Genomic DNA, 25,330 nt, shown 5'->3' with positions numbered 1-25,330 from the left:
AAATACACGTTTTTGGCGGGGTTCCCCTCATAAAAGTAGCATTCCAGGGGCTAAATATATTGTTATTGGGGTCCCTTCGACCCGCGGACATGAAAAACATCCCGCGGAAAAAGTGTTAGTAGCCCAATTACGCAGGAAAACCGCGGACTTGGCAACAATGGTTCAGCGACTCACTCGTAAGGACAAGTCAAATTTGTCGCCACCTTCTGGCGTGAGAAGTTGTAACCTGTAACATTGTAACCATAAACGTTTAACAAAACCTATATCCTACTCTGCATCCAGTTCTCGTCTCATCCAAAATCAAAATTACGAGAATGAAGTTATAGAAATTAAAGAATTATGAAATTAAAGATATTATTTTGAGAAAAACATCTTTAATCTCACAATTCTTTAATTGCTACAATTTTACTCTAGCAATTTTGACTTTATTCTCAATAGGCCTATATTATGACTTTATGTCGTTTTGCTATGTCTATATTCTTGTAATCCTTATATCTTTATCATTATAGTAATATTAAAAGTAGTAGTCGTGGTATACTGTAGGTCCAGCTGGAATCTTATTGACATTATATATATATAAAAAAAACATTCCAAGGGAAAGAAGGGAGTGCTAAGAAGCGCGTTCACAGCAGGCGTCGGTGGCGCGCACAGGCCGTGGCTACAGAAGTGTGGATGGTGTGGAGGCGCGCGACTGTAGCAGGATGGCAAACACCAAACACACGATGTCCACTGATGTCGAGAGTCGGAGGCGACGGTCCACTGAGAGCTCAGGCGAGTATTACAGTCATCTTACAGTTTTTCAGAAGCTCAAAGAGACTTTACTCTCATTATGCATTGATTAGAACTGTTTTAACCTAGTTTCTTTGCTTGTCTGCTTTGTTTGTTTTGGTTCCAGTGATTCTCCTAATCTATAGAAATTAGTCACTTTTTTGAGATTTTAAATTATAGAAACTTTCACATCAGTTAGTCGTTTTAGTGAATGCTGACAAATAAGAAAGGACTCCGATTTGTAGTGGGATTTTGGGAATGTGTCACACCTGTAAGGAGAGACTGATTTCACTTGTTCTACCAATGCCACTGACTAATGTTTTTTTTTCTACTGCAAATACAAAGTTAACAACATAAGTGATGTGCAAAAAAGTTAAATATTTAAGCATTTGTTTGTTTTTAATTTGTCATACATTTAAAGGCCATTTCCATACTTATATCATCAATCCATTACTTCGATTTAACAAAAAAATCATAAGATTTTAATTGCTTCTTTTTTTAGTCTTTTACAGAGAATGTGCATTTTTTTGTGGGAATCATTTGGTATTGTGATCTTTGACTTCTAAAATATATATTAAAGTTTTACATATAACAATTAATTCATGCTCATAGGAACAATTGGCTTCTTATTTTGAAATATGGTAGTAAACATTGTTTGCTGTTTTGTTATTTTTATTGCTGCTTTGATTTTAAAAAATAAAAATAAATAAAAATGTATGATCTCATGCCATGATATCAATTAACAATGCAATCAGACACAGTTGATTTGTTCATGTGACCATCAGGAGTCTTTCATTAATTCCAGACTGGCTGGTTGGGGACTCAACCAAGTCATCAGATGACCATGAGAAACCTCTAAATCTGCTGAGACATTGATTTCTTTCTCTGTTTGACCTTTAGAGCCCCTCTGGGACCATGACCCCAAAGGCCGCCGCTGTAGCTCCCAGTGTGACAGACTGTGTATAGCTGGAGCGTATCTTGAGATCCCAGATACTCCTTCCCCCTGCACCTCCCAGTACTTAGGACACTACACCCCAAAATGCCTCTCTGCCCACAGTGAGTGTCTTCCTATAGTCTGTCTACTCAATTCATAAGTGCAAAAATAGGTAATTAAAAACTTTATTTTATTAGGGGCCAAGTATAACTTTTGAACCGTAAGCCACAAAATGAAAATAATTTTTTTCGTTTTTTTCGCTATTTTCAATTGTTTGTAAAACCTACTTTTTCGAACTCGTCCTAGACAGTTCGTCCGATTTTCACCAAAATTGGCTCAGATCATCTACAGACCATGCTGGCAAAAAGTTATGGAATTCAAGTCAATTTGTCCAACCGTTCTCGAATAACTCGTGAACGAATTCTACGAAAAGCACGCAAAAATGAATCTGAGGCTATATCTCTGCAACGGTTTGACGTACTGTGTGTGTTATAACAAGCATGACCTGAGACTGCCTGCAGTGTTTTGGCGCAGTGCCACCTAGTGGTCAGGAAATGCGAAAAATGGCTATTTTTGCTTATAACTTCTGAATGGTTCGGCCAAAAATCACAAAACTGGTCTCTTTAGATTCGGTGCATCATGCCGAGTCGAACCAATTTTCCCATGCTACATGCTACATTTTACGAACACATTGACGTATCGTTACCAAATTTGGTATGGGTCATCAGCACGATGCCCTGAAGGAGCCTGAGAAGTTTAGAGCCAGCGCCACCTAGTGGTAAAATCAAATTCACATGCTTATAACTTTGGGTGTGGTTGACTTATTTCCATGGGAGTCACCTTTTTTGACTCCTGAATCCTTGCTGTGTCCAGCGATACCAAACTTGTCAGGTTTTGCCTTATGGTTTGTGCAACGTTGCATTTTAACGCTTAAAAAACATTTGCCAATATCTTAGAAACCGTTACTCTGATCGACATGAAACATAGTGTGCCGGCGAAACGCTAATGCCCAATTGACAAAATTTTGATAGTAAGTGGTACAAAAATGCAAACAAAGTCAGCAGTCAGTCATTTTTCATCTACTCGTATACAAATGTCTATAACTCCAAAACAAAATGAGATATTTTCACCAAATTTGACATGCATATGTATGGGCACACTCTAAGGACACTTAAAAAATTTGGTGGGATTGTGCCTCTTGGTGGTGCTATAATTGAACAAAACATGAAATTGCCATTGACTACAATAGAGTATTATGATATAAAATGCTATGTTTTACAAATGCATTGGTGTACTATTACGAAACGTTTTATGTACCATGGAGACCATGACCTGAAAGTACTCAAAAAGTTCTGAGACAGTGCCACCTTGTGGTCAAAAGTTATATTGAAATTTCAAATAAATGCTAATAGCTTTGTGAATTTTGCCTATTGTAATGAGACTGGTATTAATAGATTCCTTGGGTCATGCTGAGAACAGTGATACCAATGTTGCCATAGTCAGCCAAACTTCCTGTCTGCCATTTTGATTTATGTTGAAAACCTATTTTTTCAAACTCCTCAACCGTTTGTCCGATTTTCACCAAATTTGACTCGGATCATCTTCAAACCATGCTGGCAAAAAGTTATGGATTTCGTGTCGATAGACGAAACTGTTTTCGTATAGCGCTGCTACAAATTTGAGGCATGATGCCAAACTGACTCTGAGGCTGTATCTCTGCAATGCTTTGGCATATTGACATCAAATTTTGTGTGTGCCATTGTCAACTCACACAGAACACACCACATCGATTTGATAACAGCGCCACCTATTGGTCAAACATAAGCCAATAAATCATATTACTAGAGATTTATTTATGATTTTTCAGCCATTTTGACTAAAATCATCCTAAAATGGCTTCAGTTACTCATTTCTGCAGTTGGTCTGATGTTTGCTTCTTTAGTGCTTGGCCCCGTATATTTATTATTATTTTGTTATATGAAAGTTTCAGGGTTATTATAGTTATATAGTTATATAACCAAAACTACAGTTAAAATAAAGTAAAATAAATGCGCACACATATTTATATATATATATATATATGAAAAATATAACTAATTAAAAGGTTTTATATATATCTTTACTAATAATGTCCCTCCAAAATATGCTTGAGATGAATATTTTTATCAATATTAATATATATGTTGTTAATATCTTTTCCAATCCAGCTGCAATACTCTGCAAAATGTGTGAAAATATGATTTAATTGTGCAAACTATATGCAAGAAATACTAGCTATGAAATTGGCCCTAGAAAGAACAAGCAATCAGCCATTTTATTTAATTGTACATTTTAGTATGCATATAATATTGGCTATGAAATTGGCCTTTGAAAGAACAAGCAATCACCCATTTTATTCCAAAGAATTATTGCAGACTTTTCTCCAAAAAAGGATTAATAATTTAGTTCTTTGTTTTCTTCAGGGCATTCCCTGCATTCACGGTGCACAGATGATGTCTGGCAGGAAGCGAGCATCAGAACCACCATCCGAGCAGAAAACGAGGTGGAGGCACATAAACTTGCCAACAACTACAGGGTGTGTAAATATGAGCGCTTTAGAAAAATCTCTGACTGTTAAAACAGGAATATTTAATGAGTGAGAAAAAGAAAAGGAACAAGGGTGCAAATCCTTGGAATAACTGGAGGAAAAGTTTCAAATGATTTGTTTATGTCTGTATGCCAGTTTGGTTTCAGGAAATGGAAGAGTCATGTAACCGAACGACCCATTGAAGACAGGTCTGACGTAGTTAAGGAGCTTTATTCTGACCTCAACTATATCAAACATCATTCAGGTTAGAAAAGAAATTGAGAAAATTCCCCAAAAATCCCCAAAATTACTAGACATGCAAACCAACCTTAAAATGTATCCATCATAGAGTAAAAATTGTTAAACATAGTGAAATATTTTTTTTAAAAAGCGCAAGCATGCCTTTCAATTAAGAACAATTCACAAAAATGTTACCAGTTTGGGACCAGAATAAATTTTCTGAGAAAAGTCTAGCATCATTTGTTTGCAGATGCCATGTGACTTTTATATCTTGCAGTCTATGCAATGGCATTCCTTAATTTTTAAGTGTGGTTTGAATGTTTAAATTATAGTGTGTTTGTTAACTGTAATGTTTTTACTCCTAGGATCACTGGTCACTCCTGGGAATGTGATCTATGTATTGCTCTTTGGCTGGTGGATCTCCTTATTTTACTTCTTGGTTAGTCTGTTGATGTTTTGCACCATTGCTGGTATCCCATATGGTATGTTAGGAATCTTTTGTGAATTATTTTTGTTAATGGTCCATTTCAGTTGAATTTTGACACTTTATTCTTATTTGAATCTGTTCTTTCATATTTTATGATAGGAAAACTCTGTTTGCAGCTGTCACTTTATTTCTTATGGCCGTTTGGAAAGGCATTACAGAAAGTAAGTGAAAAATCTGTAGAGCTTTCCTCAAACATATACAGGTAGCCTATTCATGTACTGTATTTTTAAAATTCTGTCACACTGTTGATTCGATTTGCAAAGCCTAGTTAAATAAGCTTCTCTTATGCCTGCAGCATGGCACATGACATTCATTCCAAACTCTGCGGTTTTCCATGTTTTAATCAATTTTGACTTCCAAGAATTCAACGTCGCTGATTTCAAAACCGAATGTGAATTCTCTCATCTGACTGCTCGTTTTTAAATTCTTCTTTCAGAGCAGCAGCCTGCTGAGGAAATGTTGTATTAAATTCCCACATTGTGAGGCCATTCCGGAGGTGGATGAGAGAAAGGATTCTTCAGAGGTGAAAGAGTCTACACCTCTGCTGCGCTCCGCTCCTGCCATCACCACAGAAATCCCTTTGACTACACCGCCTCCAAAACAGACTCGTTACTGGGTGAGACTGTCAGTTTTGAGCAGTTTATTTAGCTGATAGGCCATCATTATACTGTAAATCATTCTTGGGGTTTAGTGCATGGTTGGTAAAGTTGAGGATTTTTAACCAGAAGGTTGTTGGTTTGAAGACCAATGAGGGATAAGACTAAAATTTGAACTCATAAATGTTATCTCAATGTTTTCTTCCTAGTGTCGGCTGAGTACGTATGTTTGGCTGGTGTTGGGATACCCCCTGCTGGCTGTGGTTCATTTCCTGGCTATCTTCCTGTCCTGGATGCTGGTTTTCACCATCCCGGTGTCAAAGATGAACGTCAGGACCTTGAGCATCATCCTGCTTATGCCACCAGAGGAGGTCGTAATTCGGACTGTGAAAAAAGTATGTATTATTCTGCTGTTTACATTAGTAGATCATCTTTTTTTTTATACTAATGATTGCCATGTTTTCTTTTCTTTAGCCACAAGGTTGTGAGACCAGAGTTCTGCTGTGCTGTTACCATGCCTTTAACTGGTACTACTACAAATTTACTGTGGATGGGATCAATGTGTTTGCTGTCAGTATCCTTTGTTTATGGGTGTTTATAAAACTCGCTCACATAAAATGGTACCGTTTTTATGTATGATTTATTAAATTTTTGTGAAATATACAGGGTGGGAGAAAATAATGATAAAACCGAGGTGAAAATAATCATGAAAATATAATAAGATATGTAAAAATAATAAATAGTAAAAAATAAATAATAAAAATATACTCATTAAATAGTACACTAAAAAGCTGTAAATAAAACAAAATTGATTTGTTTTTTTTTCCCCCCTCAGATATTTTTCATTTATTTAATTTAATTGCAATTTCTTTGTACTTGTTTGTGAAATTTACCAGACATTTTCTGAGTGAAAATGTTTCTACGCTTTTTTTTAATAAATAAATAACACTGAAATGGTCCCTGTTGATAAATACCTTTTGCTAGCTTTATTGTATAAAATAAATGATATGCACCATTTATTGTCATGGTAAGATCTTTAAAAAACTTTCTTCAGATCTGTTGCCTCTGGTTATTATCACTCTGGTGATCGGCTATATGGACAAAGATAATTATTATGTGAGCTCAGAGACAAAGTTTGCCACAGCAGTGAGCTCTATTATCCCATTGTCTTACTACATTGGGATGGGGATAGCAAGGTAACATTAAAAATCCTAACTTGATTGTTAAAATTTTAGCTTAATATTTTTTATATTATAGTATTATATTATATTACTTTCCTCAGAGTATTTTCTTCTTTTTTTACTAATAATTTTCAAATAATTTGTTAAAAAGAAAGATTAATTTTACATGCAAATTCTGTCGGAATACCTTTGTTTTCCCTGTAGTATTTCTGCACAGAGTAACTTTGCAGTGGGAGCGGTAGTAAACGCCACGTTCGGCTCGATTACGGAGATGGCCTTCTACATCACAGCTTTGCTGCAGGGTCAACGTGCAGGAAACGAGTGCTACGCAGAGATCGTCAAATCTGCTCTGACCGGCACACTGCTGGGCTGCATCCTCTTCATACCTGTGAGAGCGAGTTTGTGTTTGTGTTTGTCCCTGTGGTGCTGCTTCCTCACACTCTGTAAAAACTGCCACTCATACAGTACATGTTGTACATTATAACATTTCCTCTAACAGCTGCATTGTGTGTGAGTGTGTTTTAGGGCATCTGTATGATCATCGGCGGCTGCAAACACAGAGAGCAGCGGTTCAACAGCAGATCAGCAGGAGTCAGCTCAGCCCTGCTCTTTATATCAATAGGAGGTGAGGGAGCTAAAAATTCACTGTATTTATTAAGTAAAATGAATTATTTTTGACCTTTCTCCTCTGTCTGACCACAGGTGTTTTCGCTCCCACGCTGTTTTCAAAGGCTTATGGAAACTTTATATGTGAGGGCTGTGACAACTTGCCTGGTAACACCACAAAGCCTTTCTTATGTAATAATTGCCACTATGACCTGGTACGTTGTTTACTTAATAAAATTCAAGCCATTTAAACATATTTTAATAATGCAAACGCCAGTAGTTAAATATATAACCTTGATATTTTTATACAGAGCGAAAACAACCGACCCCTATTTTTGAGTCACATTGAGTGAGTATCTAAACACATTTGTTTTGCGGCATAAAGACTTTTAAATGTCTAAATGACATCTTCATTTTCAGGCCTTTAGTGTACACAATCTCTGTCCTGTTGCCTACTGCATATCTCATCGGTCTGATCTTCACCCTTAAGACTCATTCGCATATTTATGATATCCACATCAGTGATGCCCATGGTGCGTATTTGTGGTTTTGCATTTGGATCATGCCAATCTGGATGCTTTTATTTATTGTATTAATTGTTGTGTTTATGTTAGATGTTAGTGACCATGGTGCAGTGGTTCACTGGTCTAGAGCGAGAGCTCTAGTGGTGCTCATTTTGGCTACAGTATTGATGGCAGCTTGCGCTGATCTCAGCACTGAGCACATCAAACCTATCATCTCCAACTCCAGTGTCTCACAGGTACTTCATTTTGTGTTTTAATATAATTTTTTTAATAAATACAATAAAGTAAAATGCTTTATTTTACTTGCATATGGAATTCATTTTATTTTATGATTTTCATGTTATTTTGGTTTGATACTATTTTTTTTATATTACTTTAAAATAATTGATAAGTATTTTATTTTATAAAATGAGTAAGTTTTTCCCATTTTTATATTTCACAAATGGAATAAAATTAAATATCTCCTATGCACGGTCCCTGTTCCTGCTCCGTATTTGATCTTGAATATTCACATATTTTATTGCAGTATTTTATTGGAGTTACAGTATTGGCCATGGTTCCCGAGCTTCCTGAGATAGTCAATGGGATCCAGTTTGCTCTTCAGAACAACATCAGCCTCAGGTTACAATAATTTGGTGTTAAAATAGATGTGCATTTCACTATTTTCACTATGTAATCTGGATGTGGCTTTAATATGGGTATTTGTTATCATGTAGCCTGGAAGTGGGGAGCTGTATTGCAGTTCAGGTGTGCATGTTGCAGATACCGCTACTGATCTTGTTCAATGCTTTTTATGTAAGTCACACTCAAAAAAAAAAAAAAACAGCAAACAAAAAAGGGTTGTTTCTGTTACTCGGTTCTGCAGTATGACACAAGTTCTTTCCGTTTCTCCCAAGGACGTTGGATTCGTTCTCATATTCAGTGATTTACACCTCTGGGCGAGCATCTTTAGTGTTATTCTGGTCAACTACATATTTATGGATGGAAAGTCGGACTACTTCCAGGGTATGTGTTATTAGTATTATTGATTAAATGAATGGTTTGTACAAAATTAAACTTCTATCATTTACGCACCATCATAGCTTTATGTGAGGAACAGCCTTGAAAATCCTGCCTGACAGCCATTTACTTTCATTGTATGAAAAGAAAAGCTTGGACATTCTTCTATAAATAACTTCTTTGTATTCCACTGAAGAAAGCAAGTCTTACAGGTTTGAGAACCTGATAAAGGCTGATAACTTAATTTAAATTTTTGGGGAGCTATTAAAATAATATTAATTTGAGGTATAATGTTTGAACTAACGTATATCAGTTTGTTTACTGCGAATTTCTCTTGTACTTAAGACAGTTAATGGCATCATTAAATGTAATACAGTTCGGTTTGATTAGTACAATTATTTCAGGCTGCATTGTTGCATAAAATAGTGATTAACTCCTACGTTTGTTTTTGTTAACAGGAACGGCTCTGGTGGTCGTGTACCTTATTCTTCTGGCTTTATATTTTTTTGCACCTGCTCCTCTTGGATGTTGAGAAAAATGACTTTTCCCCTGTTATCTTTTATTGTTGACATGTTTGTATAGTGTTTCTGTGTATTCTTGTCTTACATATACTGTAATATTTTCCTGCATGTGAAGTATGCAAGCTCTTACTTGTGAGCTAGATGAGTGATTTTCACTGTTTACTTGAAAATGCATAAAAATATTTTACATTCACAAAAAAGAATTAGATGTGTCTATCAAAATGAAATAAATTTTGTTTTCCTTTCTTGAACTTGTATGTATGAATAGCGGAGATCCAATGCAACCACCAGTTTGAACAAGTTTATTAATTTTTCAACAATAAAACACAAAACTGGAACACAAGTTACAGGTAACCAGTGAGTACCTTGAACATTTGCTGCACAACTGAGGAATCGAAGTCCAGCGAGACCCCTCGTCTCAAAAAAAAAAAAAAAAAACACGAATGTAGGGACTCCCATCACTCCATGCAGACCGAGTGAAAATTGTCGCCGAAATCATTTCTGGAAATAAATGTGGCGTTGTCACGGTCTGCACGTCGCCCGAATGACAAAGCACCCTTAAATCCTGACCCATGCAAACAGGAATCCAGTCATGCAGAAAGAAATTGTCAGGTGGTGGGTGGCCAGGCACATATTATGGGCATGTATGTGACCTAATGCCAGAAAGAAGCTACTTCGACAACATAAATCAAAGGGTGTGTAATAGCAATTATGAATCTTTTAACATTTGACTCGACTACATCAATTGCTGGTGCCTAATGAGTGTAGTTAAATGGCCATGAACTGTAACAGGTTAAAAAGAACCCAACAAGGCAAAATGCATTAACTCTGAATTCAAGATGCTGTATTTGGCGTTTCGACCAGAGATGTTTTGAATTCAGAGTTTATTTTTTTTTTTTAGATCAGCATAGAAAAAGATGTTCCGCTACATTATTGCTAAATGACAGGAAGGTTATCCGTTTTTCTGTACAGATATACACAAGGCCCAAAATATCATTAGCATTGTGCTGACCGAATAGTTAAGTTTAAGTCGTTTTAAGTGCTATAAAGCTTGATGAAAATGGTAAGTGCGCATCTTTGTTGTATTAGAAATTCAGGTCAGCTTTTTCTAGAACAGAATTTGAGTCAAATAATAATAATAAAGTGCTTTTAGCAAGGCTTTGTTTAATTTAGCACATTTTCACATCTTGCTCAGCAAAGGCACTAGATCAATTAAATGTGTCAATGTGTCAGTTTAAACATTTGGATGAGGGATGATTCGTTTAAGGAAAAACATTTTATTTCAGTAAAAGCATTAAAAGTAAATTAAGGAGCACCTTGTTCACAGTGATGTAACGATTGGTTTACAAAACTGGGTGAAGCATGGGAACAGCTCTGCTATGACTGTACAGCTTTGTTAAACATTACTTGGTCTGGTGTTTGTGCCTTAAGTGCAGATGAAACTGCAGATCTGAGCAACAGCATTCAACCTAAAAATCAACAATCTCTGTGAAAACCCATTTTGTTAAAACATTCAACTTCTCAACACTGTTTTGCACCATTTTCACTGAAGTAAAACCTTAAATCACAATCCCAGGCATCAATAATTCTGCATAAGTCGGTTTAGACGTCCAAACAGTTCATTGCCAATTAAACCCCGATTACATCACTGCTGATTGAATATTCATGCCATGGTTTGGTGATTCATAAAACTTAAATAATTCTTTGACAGGAGATAGAATTAAGATACATCAGTAAAAACAACTCAACACGTCCCCCATATCACTACTGAAGGCCAATAAATAACAATATTACAATCTCAAGAAAGAAAAGAAAACAACAGCTTTCATTCAGGTCACTGACCTGTAGTGTTTGAGAAAAGGGCCTTCTAATGGATATTTATGTTTTGTATTGATTTTCAAATCAATAAAAGGTGCATACGCAAAAACAAAAAAAAGGCATCCTACAGTTTTTGGTTTTAAGGCGGGCTGTGTTAGGATGGGGTTCCTTAGTTGATCCTGTTCTTCTCGTCCACAAGCTGGCTTCAAGTGCCGTCGTCCTGCCCATGATCAGCTTCAAAAAACGAAAAAAACTAATTTAAATAAAAAGGTACACACATAGTACATACACGATCTGTCTCTCACGCTCGCAACTCCCTCGCCTCTTTATTTCAAGCGTTCAATGAGTTCCTGGGTGAGGCCCAAGTTTAGCAGCTGTATCGGGGTAAGTTGGGCCAGGTGTGGGAAGGCTTTGAGCAGACGCTCCCAGCACAGCTCCAGCAGACTGGGTACAACCAGCCAGATCTTAAACAAGGAACCAGTCCGCTTATTCTCATGGATGTTCACTACGCCGCCGTGGATGTACATGCAGCCAGCCTGAAAGATTAAAAAATAAAAAATAAAATAAAAGACGTTTAGGACAATTTTAGTCTCTTACCTGTATAAAAGTGACTCTTTGAAAATTGTTAACGGCATTAACAGCAGAATAAATGTAAATGTACGAAGATAACCAAAAAAAAATTACAAATTTGAACTGACCGGGGTAACAGCAGCACAGTGGAAGTATGCAGGTTCAGGCATCACTGCAGGTAGTTTATTCCACTGAAACGTCTGCAGGTTGATTTTCCACAGGTCGTCCAGTATTACTTCACCATTGTAACCTCCACATATAAATACATCTGCCACAAAGAACAACAGTGATCACACACTGAGCTCTACAAAGAGTCTTAAATTCAATGTTTACATTAACGTCTTACCATTTTTAATTTGCACACAACTATGACATCTTCGAGGGGCTGGGTATCCTGAAAAAAAAAAAAGCACAGAAAATGCATGTAATACAAACACTCACATTGTGCTTTCTTTTGAATTTCTTGAGATGAGAATTGCATTACTAACCTATTCTTTCATGAGGCTTAGTTGTGATTTCCTCCCAGGAATTTGTTTCAAGGTTATATGCATGTATCTAATACAAACATTTTGGACAATTGTCATTTATATTAAAAAAAAAAATCATTAATTAATCCATTTAATATGTAAATTGTCTAACCTGAATACATATTCAGACAATTTAGATGTTTTCATGTTTCATGAGCAAGGCCCATTTAGTTCCAGTAAACAAATGAAGTCATGTAACACTGACTAAAATGGTGATTCATGGAAACATTTGTACCTTGTCTAATGGGTAGGAAGTCCAGGAAGTTCCCCCTCCTAGAATATATATCCTCTGTCCATCATGGGCTATCTCATGCCTATATCTATACCAAACAAATTTAGAAGGAAGTTTGGCATATCTCCTCATAGACTGACATTTTAGCATCAAACAGTGTGCATAAATGTGTTTAGTGACCCTAGCTCTGTTTAAAATAAAATTAAAGGGTCAAAAGTCACTTACCGCTCCTCAGGCAGGTCATCTGGAGGGTTGTTGGGTTTCAGATGAATCCACTCACGTGTCGTCAGATCGAGTCTGTGGAGATCTGTGCTGTAGATGTAGCCTGTCGTACCTCCAAATACATAGAGGAAGCCGTTGATTATGGCCATCGCCTGCAAAATAAATCAGGGATCACTCAAATTCATCAATGCAAGTTAATATGCTTACTAGTAACTGGTTTTCATTTATAGGTTTTTTAAGGCTTTTGTACCTGTCCATATATTCGATTGGGTTTCTTGCCCCTGCAGTTGAGGAGGGACCAACGTTTGTATTTAACATTGCAAACGTGAACATCGTTTCCATTGTTTTCCCCAAACGGGATTCCAGTCCCACCAAACACAAGCAGGTTGTTTCCGTGCAAAACAGCTGTTTGATGAACACAGAAGGTCAAGTGAGGTAAGAGGTTTAAAATACCTGACTTACCTTTCTGCACATCCTCAAAACAAAACAAAAAATCTAAAAACAAAAAAGCAAGACCTAAAAAAAAAAAAAAAAAAACAAACAAAAAAACAACAACAAACAAACGAATAAACTAAAACAAAAAAAAATTATATAATATACTAGAACAATAAATTATACTAAAATGTAAACTATACTATAATTTATACTAAAACAAAAAAAATGATTATATATAAATAAAAACTAAAAATCATGTTACCTGACATTGAAGCCAGTTCAGTAGGCATAAAACCCTCGGTACGGATCTGTTGCCATGTCCCTGTGGCGAAGTGGAACCTCCACAGCTCCCTGAACAGCGGGTAGTCTTCGTTCTCTGAGCCACCTGATTCGTCGTAGTCGGGGTTGTATCCTCCGAACACATAGAGGTTGGTGTTGTCAGCCACACAGCGATGGCCGCTCCGGGCTGGTGGGGCTCTGTGACCTACAGAGACAGATAGCAGCCTATCGATGACGAGACAAAGATAAATAGCTACACAGCTCAGTTAGTGGCGAAGATGAGAGGTCCTCACTGAGTTTCTGTCTTCAAAGTTACAAGGAAAGATTCAAGATGTGTGAGGAGAAAAAAAAAAAAAAAAAAAAGAGATCCAATGTTTGCTGCTGGATTTGAACTGTTATTATTCCGAGTAAGCACAATACAACATCAGCGGGACAGTTCTGGAAAGAAAATGGGAGATTAAAGACACATTTGAGTTCACAAAGTCACCTGTGAAAGGAAAACTGTGTTATTAGTTTAGTTACGACACATTAGCCATTATGATTTTACTAAATTTAAAGGTAAGCAGTTGGAAAACAAAAATTGTACCTGCAATTCAGATATAAATTAGATGAACACACTCATTTTTAATTAGATCAGCAATATTATGAATAAAGTGAGCAAATCCAACTAGATCCATCTTACTTGGAGATTATGAAGCTTGCTTACTTTTAATTTACAACCTCACGTATTAATTTCAACCACATTTATTCATATTTAATGCAGCAGAATTTTACAACGGGATACAAATATGGACAGATGTGGAAGTGACTTGATTCAGGAATCAGGATTAGCCTTAGATGAACTTCTCTTAGGCAAAGCTTCACATATCACATATTTGTTCAGTATCAGATAAATGAACAAAAGAATAGCATACTTGTAGGTAACAGTGACACAGCAGTAACCTCAAATTAATTAACAACAACTAGTTAAAGTCCTCATAAGCCCTCATTTTTTGACAAGCCCTAGTTAATTAAACGTGTCAAAGAAACTATGGCCACTGTCCCCAAAACACAATACACGGATACACAAACATCTTAACTGAAACAACTGTTTCTAAATATATTCTCTTATTTATTTTACTTAACATAATAATAATAATAATAGTTATTACAATAATAATAAACAATACACACACACATATACACAGTGGGGCAAAAAAGTATTTAGTCAGCCACCAATTGTGCAAGTTCTCCCACTTAAAAAGATGAGAGAGGCCTGTAATTTTCATCATAGGTATACCTCAACTATGAGAGACAAAATGAGAGAGAGAAAAAAAAAAAAAAAAATTGCAGAAAATCACATTGTAGGATTTTTAAAGAATTTATTTGCAAATTATGGTGGAAAATAAGTATTTGGTCAATAACAAAATTTAATCTCAATACTTTGTTATATACCCTTTGTTGGCAATGACAGAGGTCAAACGTTTTCTGTAAGTCTTCACACACTGTTGCTGGTATTTTGGCCCATTCCTCCATGCAGATCTCCTCTAGAGCAGTAATGTTTTGGGGCTGTCGCTGGGCAACACGGACTTTCAACTCCCTCCAAAGATTTTCGATGGGGTTGAGATCTGGAGACTGGCTAGGCCACTCCAGGACCTTGAAATGCTTCTTACGAAGCCACTCCTTCGTTGCCCGGGCAGTGTGTTTGGGATCATTGTCATGCTGAAAGACCCAGCCACGTTTCATCTTCAATGCCCTTGCTGATGGAAGGAGGTTTTCACTCAAAATCTCACGATACATGGCCCCATTCATTCTTTCGTTTACACGGATCAGTCGTCCTGGTCCCTTTGCAGAAAAACAGCCCCAAAGCATGATGTTTCCGCCCCCATGCTTCACAGTAGCATTCTTTCTCCTCCAAACACGACAAGTTGAGTTTTTACCAAAAAGTTCTATTTTGGTTTCATCTGACCATATGACATTCTCCCAATCCTCTTCTGGATCATCCAAATGCTCTCTAGCAAACTTCAGACGGGCCGGACATGTACTGGCTTAAGCAGGGGGACACGTCTGGCACTGCAGGATTTGAGGCCTTTGTTACTTTGGTCCCAGCTCTCTGCAGGTCATTCACTAGGTCCCCCCGTGTGCTCACAGTTCTAGTGATCGTTTTGACCCCACGGGGTGAGATCTTGCGTGGAGCCCCAGATCGAGGGAGATTATCAGTGGTCTTGTATGTCTTCCATTTTCTAATAATTGCTCCCACAGTTGATTTCTTCACACCAAGCTGCTTACCTATTGCAGATTCAGTCTTCCCAGCCTGGTGCAGGTCTACAATTTTGTTTCTGGTGTCCTTTGACAGCTCTTTGGTCTTGGCCATGGTGGAGTTTGGAGTTGAACTGTTTGAGGTTGTGGACAGGTGTCTTTTATACTGATAACGAGTTCAAACAGATGCCATTAATACAGGTAACGAGTGGAGGACAGAGGAGCCTCTTAAAGAAGAAGTTACAGGTCTGTGAGAGCCAGAAATCTTGCTTGTTTGTAGGTGACCAAATACTTATTTTACCGAGGAATTTACCAATTAATTCTTTAAAAATCCTACAATGTGATTTTCTGGATTTTTTTTTTTTTTCATATTTGAGGTATACCTATGATGAAAATTACAGGCCTCGCTCATCTTTTTAAGTGGGAGAACTTGCACAATTGGTGGCTGACTAAATACTTTTTTGCCCCACTGTATATATAGAGTTTACTATGATTGGTATTATAATAAACACTATTTTATCCATTGATTTATATTTATTATTACTATAATCCATAATATACAAATGTATACACACCACATTATTTTGTTTACTATGATTTGTATAATAAACAATATTTTATATATTTAATTCTATTTATTACAATAATCAATTTGTCAATAATACACTGAACAAAATTATAAACTCAACACTTTTGTTTTTGCCCCCATTTTTCATGAGCTGAACTCAAAAGATCTAAGACTTTTTCTATGTACACAAAAGGCCTATTTCTCTCAAATATTGTTCACAAATCTGTCTAAATCTATGTTAAGCCGGTCTCACACTGTGCGATTTTTTAAAAGTCCTTAAGGATTGTACTTGTCAGACTGTACGAACATGATGATCATGTCAGACTGTGGGATCTCAGTTGTCATTAATGTCAGACTGTACGACAGTCAAGACGAGTTAAAAACGATTGCGCGCAAGAAAACTTGTCCAGAGTTTACATTATCAACCCATACACGTCCAGTGACTGCGAACTGCATTGCACGTGGGACCGAAATGTTGGCTATCATGAAAAGTATATGAACGGCAGTAATACCGGCGTATTTAAGAAGAATAGTGTATGCAGCTCTACACACCCACATGAAAACAGCGGCGCAACCAGTGTTTATATAGAAAAGGCAACATAACAGATGAATTCCTTGAGCGGAGGACAGGGGCGCCGGAGTTTATGGCTAATAGAATAATTCTCTAGCATTAATTCTGCTCATAGCTCGTCTTAAAAAAACGGAGACAGTTTGACATTGATCGTAGGGGTAGTCACACTGCAGGACTGTGCGCCAAATCTTCTGACACTGCCAGAATTTAGTCGGAGGTGAAATTTGATCGCAACGGCCATTAATCGGCTGTCGGATTTTAGCCTAGGATTATAGGAATCTTTTAGGATTTTCAAAATTTGTCTCAGACGACCAAATCGTGGCCAAAATCGCACAGTGTGAGCCGGGCTTTAGTGAGCACTTCTCCTTTGCCGAGATACTCCATCCACCTCACAGGTGTGGCATATCAAGATGCTGATTAGACAGCATGATTATTGCACAGGTGTGCTTTAGGCTGGCCACAATAAAAGGCCACTCTAAAATGTGAAGTTTTACTGTATTGGGGGTGTCCGAAGACCAGTCAGTATCTGGTGTGACCACCATTTGCCTCACGCAGTGCAACATCTCCTTCGCATTGAGTTGATCAGGTTGTTGATTGTGGCCTGTGGAATGGTGGTCCACTTCTCTTCAATGGCTGTGCGAAGTTGCTGGATATTGGCAGGAACTGGAACATGCTGTCGTATACGCCAATCCAGAGCATCCCAAACATGCTCAATGGGTGACATGTCCGGTGAGTATGCTGGCCATGCAAGAACTGGGATGTTTTCAGCTTCCAGGAATTCCATCTGCCCTGTACAGTGAAAACCGGGATTCATCCGTGAAGAGAACACCTCTCCAAAGTGCCAGACGCCATCGAATGTGAGCATTTGCCCACTCAAGTCGGTTACGATGACAAACTGCAGTCAGGTCGAGACCCCGATGAGGACGACGAGCATGCAGATGAGCTTCCCTGATACGGTTTCTGATAGTTTGTGCAGAAATTCTTTGGTTATGCAAACCGACTGTTGCAGCAGCTGTCCGGGTGGCTGGTCTCAGACGATCTTGGAGGTGAAGATGCTGGATGTGGAGGTCCTGGGCTGGTGTGGCAACACGTGGTCTGCGGTTGTGAGGCCGGTTGGATGTACTGCCAAATTCTCTGAAACACCTTTGGAGACGGCTTATGGTAGAGAAATGAACATTCAATTCACGGGAAGCAGCTCTGGTGGACATTCCTGCAGTCAGCATGCCAATTTCACGCTCCCTCAAAACTTGCGACATCTGTGGCATTGTGCTGTGTGATAAAACTGCACATTTTAGAGTGGCCTTTCATTGTGGCCAGCCTAAGGCACACCTGTGCAATAATCATGCTGTCTAATCAGCATCTTGATATGGCACACCTGTGAGGTGGATGGATTATCTCGGCAAAGGAGAAGTGCTCACTAACACAGATTTAGACAGATTTGTGAACAATATTTGAGAGAAATAGGCTTTTTGTGTACATAGAAAAAGTCTTAGATCTTTGAGTTCAGCTCATGAAAAATGGGGGCAAAAACAAAAGTGTTGTTTATAATTCTGTTCAGTGTAAATGTATACATAAATATACTGTTAATATTATTAAAATGAAAACAATACATTTTAAAATATATGAATACATTTGAGAGAGAGAGAGAAAAATATTTCTAATTGAAGAATAAAATATTATAATTAACCAAAAGGGCAAAAGGTATTATAACATTTGCATACAGTGGGGAAAATAATTATTTGATCCCCTGGTGATTTTGTAAGTTTGCCCACTTAAAACAAAGAAGGGTTTATCATTTATGGTAGGTTTATTTTAACTGATAGAGACAGAATATCAAACAAAAAAAAATAAAAATCCAGAAAAGCGCAGCATACAAATGTTATAAAAAGATTTACATTTTAGTAAGTCAAATGAGTATTTGATCCCCAAGCAAAACATGACTTCGTACTTGGTGCAGAAACCCTTGTTGGCAAGCACAGAGGTTAGACATTTCTTGTAACTGGTCACCAGGTTTGCACAGGTTCTCAGGAGGGATTTTGGTCCACTCCTCTTTAACAGATCCTCTCTAAACCATGGAGGTTTCTTGGCTCCCTCTTGGAAACCCGAAGTTTCAGCTCCCTCCACAGATTTTCTATGGGATTAAGGTCTGGAGACTGGCTAGGCCACTCCATAACTTTAATGTGCTTCTTGAGCCACTCATTTGTTACCTTGGCGGTATGTTTTGGGTCATTGTCATACTGTCATCCATGACCCATCTTCAGTGTTCTGGCTGAGGGAAGGAGGTTCTCATCTAATATTTTACAGTACATGGCCCCGTCCATTGGCCCCTAAATGCAGTGAAGTCGTCCTGTACCATTAGCAGAAAAACAGCCCCAAAGCATGATGTTTCCACCTCCGTGCCTGACTGTAGGGATGGTGTTCTTGAGGTGATAGTCAGCATTTCTCTTCCTCCAAACACGACAAGTCGAGTTGATGTCAAAGAGCTCAATTTTGGTCTCATTTGACCACAGCACATTCTCCCAAGCCTTCTCTGAATCATTTAGATATTCATTGGCAAACTTCAGACAGGTCTGTACATGTGACTTCTTGAGCAGGGGGACCTTGCTCAGGATTTCAGTCCATTGCGGCGTAGTGTGTTACCAATGTTTTGCTTGGTGATTGTGGTCCCAACTCCCTTGAGGCTGATCGATGGTTGTTTTGTATTTCTTCCATTTCTGAATATTCGCACCAACAGTTGTCTCCTTCTCACCAAGTTTCTTGCTGATGGTCTTGTAGCCCATTCCAGTCTTGTGCAGGTCTACAATCTTGTCCCTGATGTCCTTTGACAGCTCTTTGGTCTTGCCATGGTAGTGGAGGGGTTGGAATGGAAGATACAGATTCTATGAACAGGAGTCTTTTATACACACAACGAGCTGAAATTAGGAGTATCTTCTTAAAGTGACAGGACTAATCTGTGTTCCACATGTGCACATAACCAATCTGTGGGAGCCAAAATTCCTTCTGGTTGGTAGGGGATCAAATACTTATTTGACTTACTAAAATGTAAATTTTTTAAACATTTGTATACTGCTTTTCTCTGGACTTTTTGTTTGATATTCTGTCTCTATCAGTTCAAATAAACCTACCATAAAAATGATAAACCCTTTTTTTTTTTTAAGTGGGCAAACTTACAAAATCAGCAGGGGATCAAATAACTATTCTCCCCACTGTACATCTTTTTTTTTTTGTCCCAGTGTACAAAACTTTGATAAGCTGACACCCAACTTGGTTGATTCATCTTTTGAATCTCTGAAAAGAATTGATCTGCACAGCCCACATGTCCACTACGATCACAGCATCAACATGCTAGCAACCTCACCCATGCAAATTTCTTGCCAGTGAATTTGCCTTGAAACCCGGACACTGCACCTGAGTGAAAGCATCACAGGGATGAGCTAATAAGGATGGGAGGGAACTGAAAAAATACTGACACAAATCAATAAAAATAACCAATACACCTCACTCACAACCAGACAAACACTTTGACCTTTCCTGTTTTTCTTTTAACACCCAAGCCATCCTGCCCCAGCTTTGCCCCGAATGAAAGCGTAGCAGAAAGAGCCCTGGCGAAAGATTGGTGGTCTTTTTTTTTTAAACCACAGTGAGGAAAGCAGTTTTGAAGAGAGGGAGGGTGGGGACAGCATGGGGGAGGCCTCCAAATTTGCCATGTGGGTTTTCTTTTTTGAAGTTCAGTTAAAGGCGGATTTCACCTATTACCCACCTTCTCTTAAAAACCTGTTAGGGATCCGTAGACTGGGGCAGGGCTGGCCAAGGAGTCTTCGAGCTTGTACCCAGGAAACTCTCTTCTTAGAGCCTGTTACCACAATTACCGCAGTCAGACAGACAAAATAACAACAAAAAAAGGACAATGGCAAAATGAAGGACAACGGCAAAATGAAGGACAACATAAACAGACAAACACCTTGCCCAACTCTCAAGGGGTCAACAAATGGGTTTTGGGAATAGAGAAAGAGTTGGTATGTCACATCCCACGGGAAAATAAAAACTTCTCATTGCACATGTCTCAAAGTTTAAGTAATATGTGCAATAGCCAAGAAAAACATTAAGAGGCTCATTTAAGAGGACCACAATATACTTAAGAGTTCACTAGCATGTAAAAGCCGCATAAAACCCATTTGGTACTAGTGCACGCACAATATAATATATTCACAGGATAAAAAAAAAAAACCCATGTAAATTTGTTCCATAACACAACAATATACTCCTGTCTGAAGAAGGGAGGAAAGTTATAACAAAAAACCAAAGGTGAAAAAAAACCTGTTTTCCCCATTATCAAACCCAAAACAGTATTTAAAAGGATAGTTCACCCAAAAATGAAAATTTGATGTTTATCTGCTTACCCCAAGGGCATCTAAGATGTAGGTGTCTTTGTTTCTTCAGTAGAACACAAACAAATTTTAACTCAAACTGTTGCAGTCTGTCAGTCATATAATGTCAGTCAATGGGACTCGCGGCTTTGAGAGGAAAAAAAAAAAACATACACAGACAAAACCAAATTAAACTCTGCGGCTCGTGACGATACATTGAGGTCTAAAGATACAAAACGATTAGTCTGTGCAAGAAACTGAACAGTATTTATACATTTTCTTTTTAACCTCTGATCCACCACAATGTCCAACTGTCCAACGCGTCAACATGCTCTGGCATAGTAGACGCATTGTCCGATTGTTTTGTGTCTTAAGGCCTCAATGTATCGTCACAAGACACAGGGTTTAATTTGGTTTTGTCTGTGTATGTTTTTTTTTTGACTCTCAAAGCCGTGGGTCCCATTGACTGGCATTATCTGACTGACAAACCGCAACGGTTTGAGTTAAAAATCTTTGTGTTCTTCTGAAGAAACAAAGTCAACTACATCTTGGATGCCCTGGGGGTAAACAGATAAACATCAAATTTTCATTTTTGGGTGAACTATCCCTTTAAGTTAACAGGATTTATTAGGATATTGGATATTGCCATTTTGACACTGTTACTTATGTGTGTATATAATGTTCAAAGGTTTGGGGTTTGTAATTTTTTTTTTCTCTCATCTTTATTTTTGCAAGGACCCATTATATTGATCAAAAGTCACAAAAACATTTACAAGGTTACAAAAGATATTTCAAATAAATAAATACTGTTCATCTGAACTTTTAAATCCATGACTTTTCCCGGCCTGCAAAAACAAAAATCCTGATATTTACAGCTTTTCCATGCCCACTGGAACTCTGTTTAATGTACTGTGTTGATACATCTGAATTCAATGTTTGGGAACAATTGAAAACACACTGATAACTGGTTTGCCTTGGTTTAAGCATATGTACTGGTTTCTATTGGCTCCACAAAAAGCAAACGATAGTTGCACACCAGTGATGTTTGACAGAGCATTGCTATGCAGTTGCTAAAGCGTTCTGGGTGTCAAGAAGTCAAAAGTCACCCCAAGTGTGAGAACAGACAGTAAGCCCCGTCAAAAGACAACCCGAAGATGTCCACTGAAGACATGAAAACCGCCGGCCATGACAGGACGTATTACTATTGCACCAAGCAAGTCACATGGCTAGATTTGAGGTTTTTAAGATTGTCGTATGCAAAACATCATGTGAGGGAAACATTTTACAATAAACCAGCTGCCTCCAGACGAGAAGCGTGTATTGTGCACGACACCCAGCATCCTCAAAATACATGTTTAGAACAACCTTTGCATACCATTTAATATTCTGCATTCGTTCTAATCCATGAAGCCTGTGATCAATACATAAGATGTGCTCACTGTGGATTTTTTTAATCACTCATCATATATAAACAGGAAGGATGATACAGATGGCTAGAGCTGCAGGCTATGAGATGGGTGGTTGAATATCATTAAATGTCCTAAAGCGACACTGCAGCACTGTTTTAATGCACTACAGCTACAGAAACAATTGCCGCATGTGTCTTACAAATGAAAGATTAAAAAAGCAAAGCACACGGGATATTTACACAATGACTTTGAGTAGAACCAGACTCTATGACAGAGCTGGGCTTTTATTTACTCATGAAATTGCATTTACCCATGTGCTGATCTGTGGCACTAGTTAAGTCCAAACAAACGACCAAGTGAAATACATCCCTGAACTACAAACATTACACTAAACACTGAGTAATTCTGTGTATAAGCCTTGCCACATCCATTCTTTTTATTCCAGGTGTGCATTAAAAATCACTTAGCCAAACATTCAAACAGAATTTAGCTTCAACATTTAATCTAGAAATATAAATAAATATTACACTTACAAATTTACCCCATTTATTCAGTAGATCATTACACATACAAAACGATCGCAAAAAGGTTTATTTGGGGATGAAACAAATTAAATCTGGAAACCAAGTGCATAAGTTAGAGTTAAAGCATCAACTGTTATTATAAATTTTAATATCTATATTGGCACCTTTCGTAGTATATTGGCACTTGACAAGTTGATCAAATAGTTGATTAAAAATAAGGAAACGTTAAATGCAGATATAAAATAATTAAAAATATTCCTATCACTCCATTGACATCAAAAAATAAGTCTGACAGCTGTAACTAAAATGCAAATGAACTTGTCAAGTTAGATCCACAAACTATCAGTATTTTATGCAGCTTTTTGATAGACAAACTAACATAAATGACGACTACAATGCACAGCCTTTTGCCAAATATAATATGCGATAAACAAAATAATAACACATGTGAATTTGTACAGTTTGTAATCAAAACAAAGCCATTAGCGACACGGCTAACGCTAACGTTAGATGCTAGCAGCGAAAGAGATGTGGAATATAAAATAACTGTGCTTTATTTTATGATAAAAACAGATAGAAAATGGGTGTTTATGGAAGAAATAATGTTATTTTTGTGCTTAATTCAAGCTGTTACTGAGTCCTCACTGACCTGCGGCTCTTAGCGGAGGCCTTCCAGACAGCCGTTCAAACTGATTGAGTCTGTCCGGGCTGTGCGCTCCTTCTGCGGCAGACATCGCTCCAGAAATCACGCTGAAATCATCCACCTACACGCACTCGCAGACGACGGGGCTTCCTTCAACAGACAGAGGCGAACCGCAGAGCATAACTCAGCCCATTCTCCCCTGGAAGAGACGATTAAAATGAAATAGATGGTCCTGACCGGATCTCCTTTGCAATGAACGTGAAGGCAGAAACGCTGGTGAAAACCTTCAAGATGGCCACAAAAAAAAACACAAGCTATGAAAATAATCAGACATAATTGGATGTTTTTTGTGCCTTTCAAAATAAAGGTCTTCATAATAAACGTCAAACTTTACAATAATGGAGCCAAGAAATAAAAATGGTGGGTGTTTTGAGTTGTACAATTTTGATAAATTTGGTCTAAATACTTCAAGCTGGCCCAAAAATGTCCAATCCTAAAAAAAATGCTATAGCTTGTTGCATAAACTATATTTTGATATTTTAGATTTAGAAAAACATCAGTATGTAATACTAACTGTCATGTCAAATGTCATACATTTATTTCAAAATTAATAGTTTATTTGTTATTCACGAAATCAGCAAAATAGGGACCGTTTACCTGGGGAAAAACTGAACAACTTTTAAGCAAGTTGGTTTTGTTGTTGTTGTAAATGGTCAGTTAATAAGAATTTTATGAAGACATGAGAGACTCACATTTATATAAGCAATACTGGTGCTTTAAGAAAGTATATTTCCTGCACGTATAAAGAGTTATTGTTCACTAGTAAAGTCTTAGGTGAACTGCTCAAGGCATTTTATTTTTTGACTTAAGTGTGACTTGTACTTGAATTTTCATCTCTCTCTCTTTTAATATTTAGAGAAGGACTGAATTTCCAGGGTCATATTATTAATTTGTATATCTCACAAAAAGATGATTTAATTGCACACTAGTTTTAAAAAAAATCAAATTAAAAAATGTGCTTGCTAAATAATTTTGCATATTGAGAACGGCTTAGATAGGCCTATATTTGAGAAGGGATTTATGAAATGTAAAATCTTTTTACAACACAGAGGATGTTTCATTCACTCTTCTGCTTCAAAATCCATTGCGTCAAACACCAGTATGAGACATGTCTTGGTGTGGTTATTTTTGTTCCCGGCTCAACTCAAGGCCAACAGCTTGTATCTCAGCTGAAAGTATCTACTCACAATGAGTTCGACTGACTACAGAAAAACAAATGTCTCTTTCATAAACTGCTAAATGTTATCTGTTACTGCACAAACCACCTGTTTGTATCAAATGAATGTAACACTAAGCCTCCTAACAATGTATTCATAATTCAACCCCCATATTTACAAACTGTATATGTGGTTAAATCGTATAATTTTGTATTTATTTGTCTCTGATGAACATAACTAAGATGTTAATGAGAGGAACATATCAAAACAAAACGCAGCAGTATGGTA

At 37.5% G+C, this 25,330-nt stretch overlaps 2 protein-coding genes across 4 annotated transcripts; one reads left to right on the top strand and one right to left on the bottom strand.

Moving 5' to 3' along the window:
• Positions 1 to 615: 615 nt before the first annotated feature.
• Positions 616 to 11,183, top strand: cax1 (cation/H+ exchanger protein 1). 2 transcript variants are annotated; one of them, XM_058773475.1, is made up of 20 exons: positions 616 to 771; positions 1,669 to 1,824; positions 4,165 to 4,277; positions 4,425 to 4,533; positions 4,874 to 4,990; positions 5,095 to 5,156; positions 5,432 to 5,611; positions 5,801 to 5,986; positions 6,066 to 6,165; positions 6,646 to 6,787; positions 6,977 to 7,160; positions 7,298 to 7,397; positions 7,475 to 7,593; positions 7,690 to 7,727; positions 7,799 to 7,911; positions 7,993 to 8,138; positions 8,429 to 8,523; positions 8,619 to 8,697; positions 8,799 to 8,907; positions 9,360 to 11,183. In XM_058773475.1, the coding sequence occupies exons 1-20, from the start codon at positions 702 to 704 to the stop codon at positions 9,431 to 9,433; spliced, it is 2,292 nt and encodes a 763-aa protein (XP_058629458.1). In that variant the 5' UTR covers positions 616 to 701; the 3' UTR covers positions 9,434 to 11,183. The 2 variants fall into 2 exon arrangements, with proteins under 2 accessions (XP_058629458.1, XP_058629459.1); XM_058773476.1 differs by lacking the exons at positions 4,165 to 4,277; positions 4,425 to 4,533.
• On the bottom strand, positions 10,684 to 24,133 carry klhdc10 (kelch domain containing 10). 2 transcript variants are annotated; one of them, XM_058773477.1, is made up of 10 exons: positions 23,832 to 24,133; positions 20,643 to 20,735; positions 13,489 to 13,710; positions 13,042 to 13,196; positions 12,795 to 12,943; positions 12,573 to 12,657; positions 12,299 to 12,365; positions 12,157 to 12,204; positions 11,939 to 12,078; positions 10,684 to 11,776 (listed from the first exon to the last, which is right to left on the bottom strand). In XM_058773477.1, the coding sequence occupies exons 1-10, from the start codon at positions 23,914 to 23,916 to the stop codon at positions 11,567 to 11,569; spliced, it is 1,254 nt and encodes a 417-aa protein (XP_058629460.1). In that variant the 5' UTR covers positions 23,917 to 24,133; the 3' UTR covers positions 10,684 to 11,566. The 2 variants fall into 2 exon arrangements, with proteins under 2 accessions (XP_058629460.1, XP_058629461.1); XM_058773478.1 differs by lacking the exon at positions 20,643 to 20,735 and having other exon boundaries at positions 23,832 to 24,132.
• Positions 24,134 to 25,330: the final 1,197 nt, after the last annotated feature.

This window comes from Onychostoma macrolepis, chromosome 04 (genome assembly GCF_012432095.1).
Source record: "Onychostoma macrolepis isolate SWU-2019 chromosome 04, ASM1243209v1, whole genome shotgun sequence".
In the NCBI taxonomy this organism is placed as follows: domain Eukaryota; kingdom Metazoa; phylum Chordata; class Actinopteri; order Cypriniformes; family Cyprinidae; genus Onychostoma; species Onychostoma macrolepis.
Note: the sequence above shows the minus strand (reverse complement) of the source record. Positions and strands in the feature narration are given on the sequence as shown.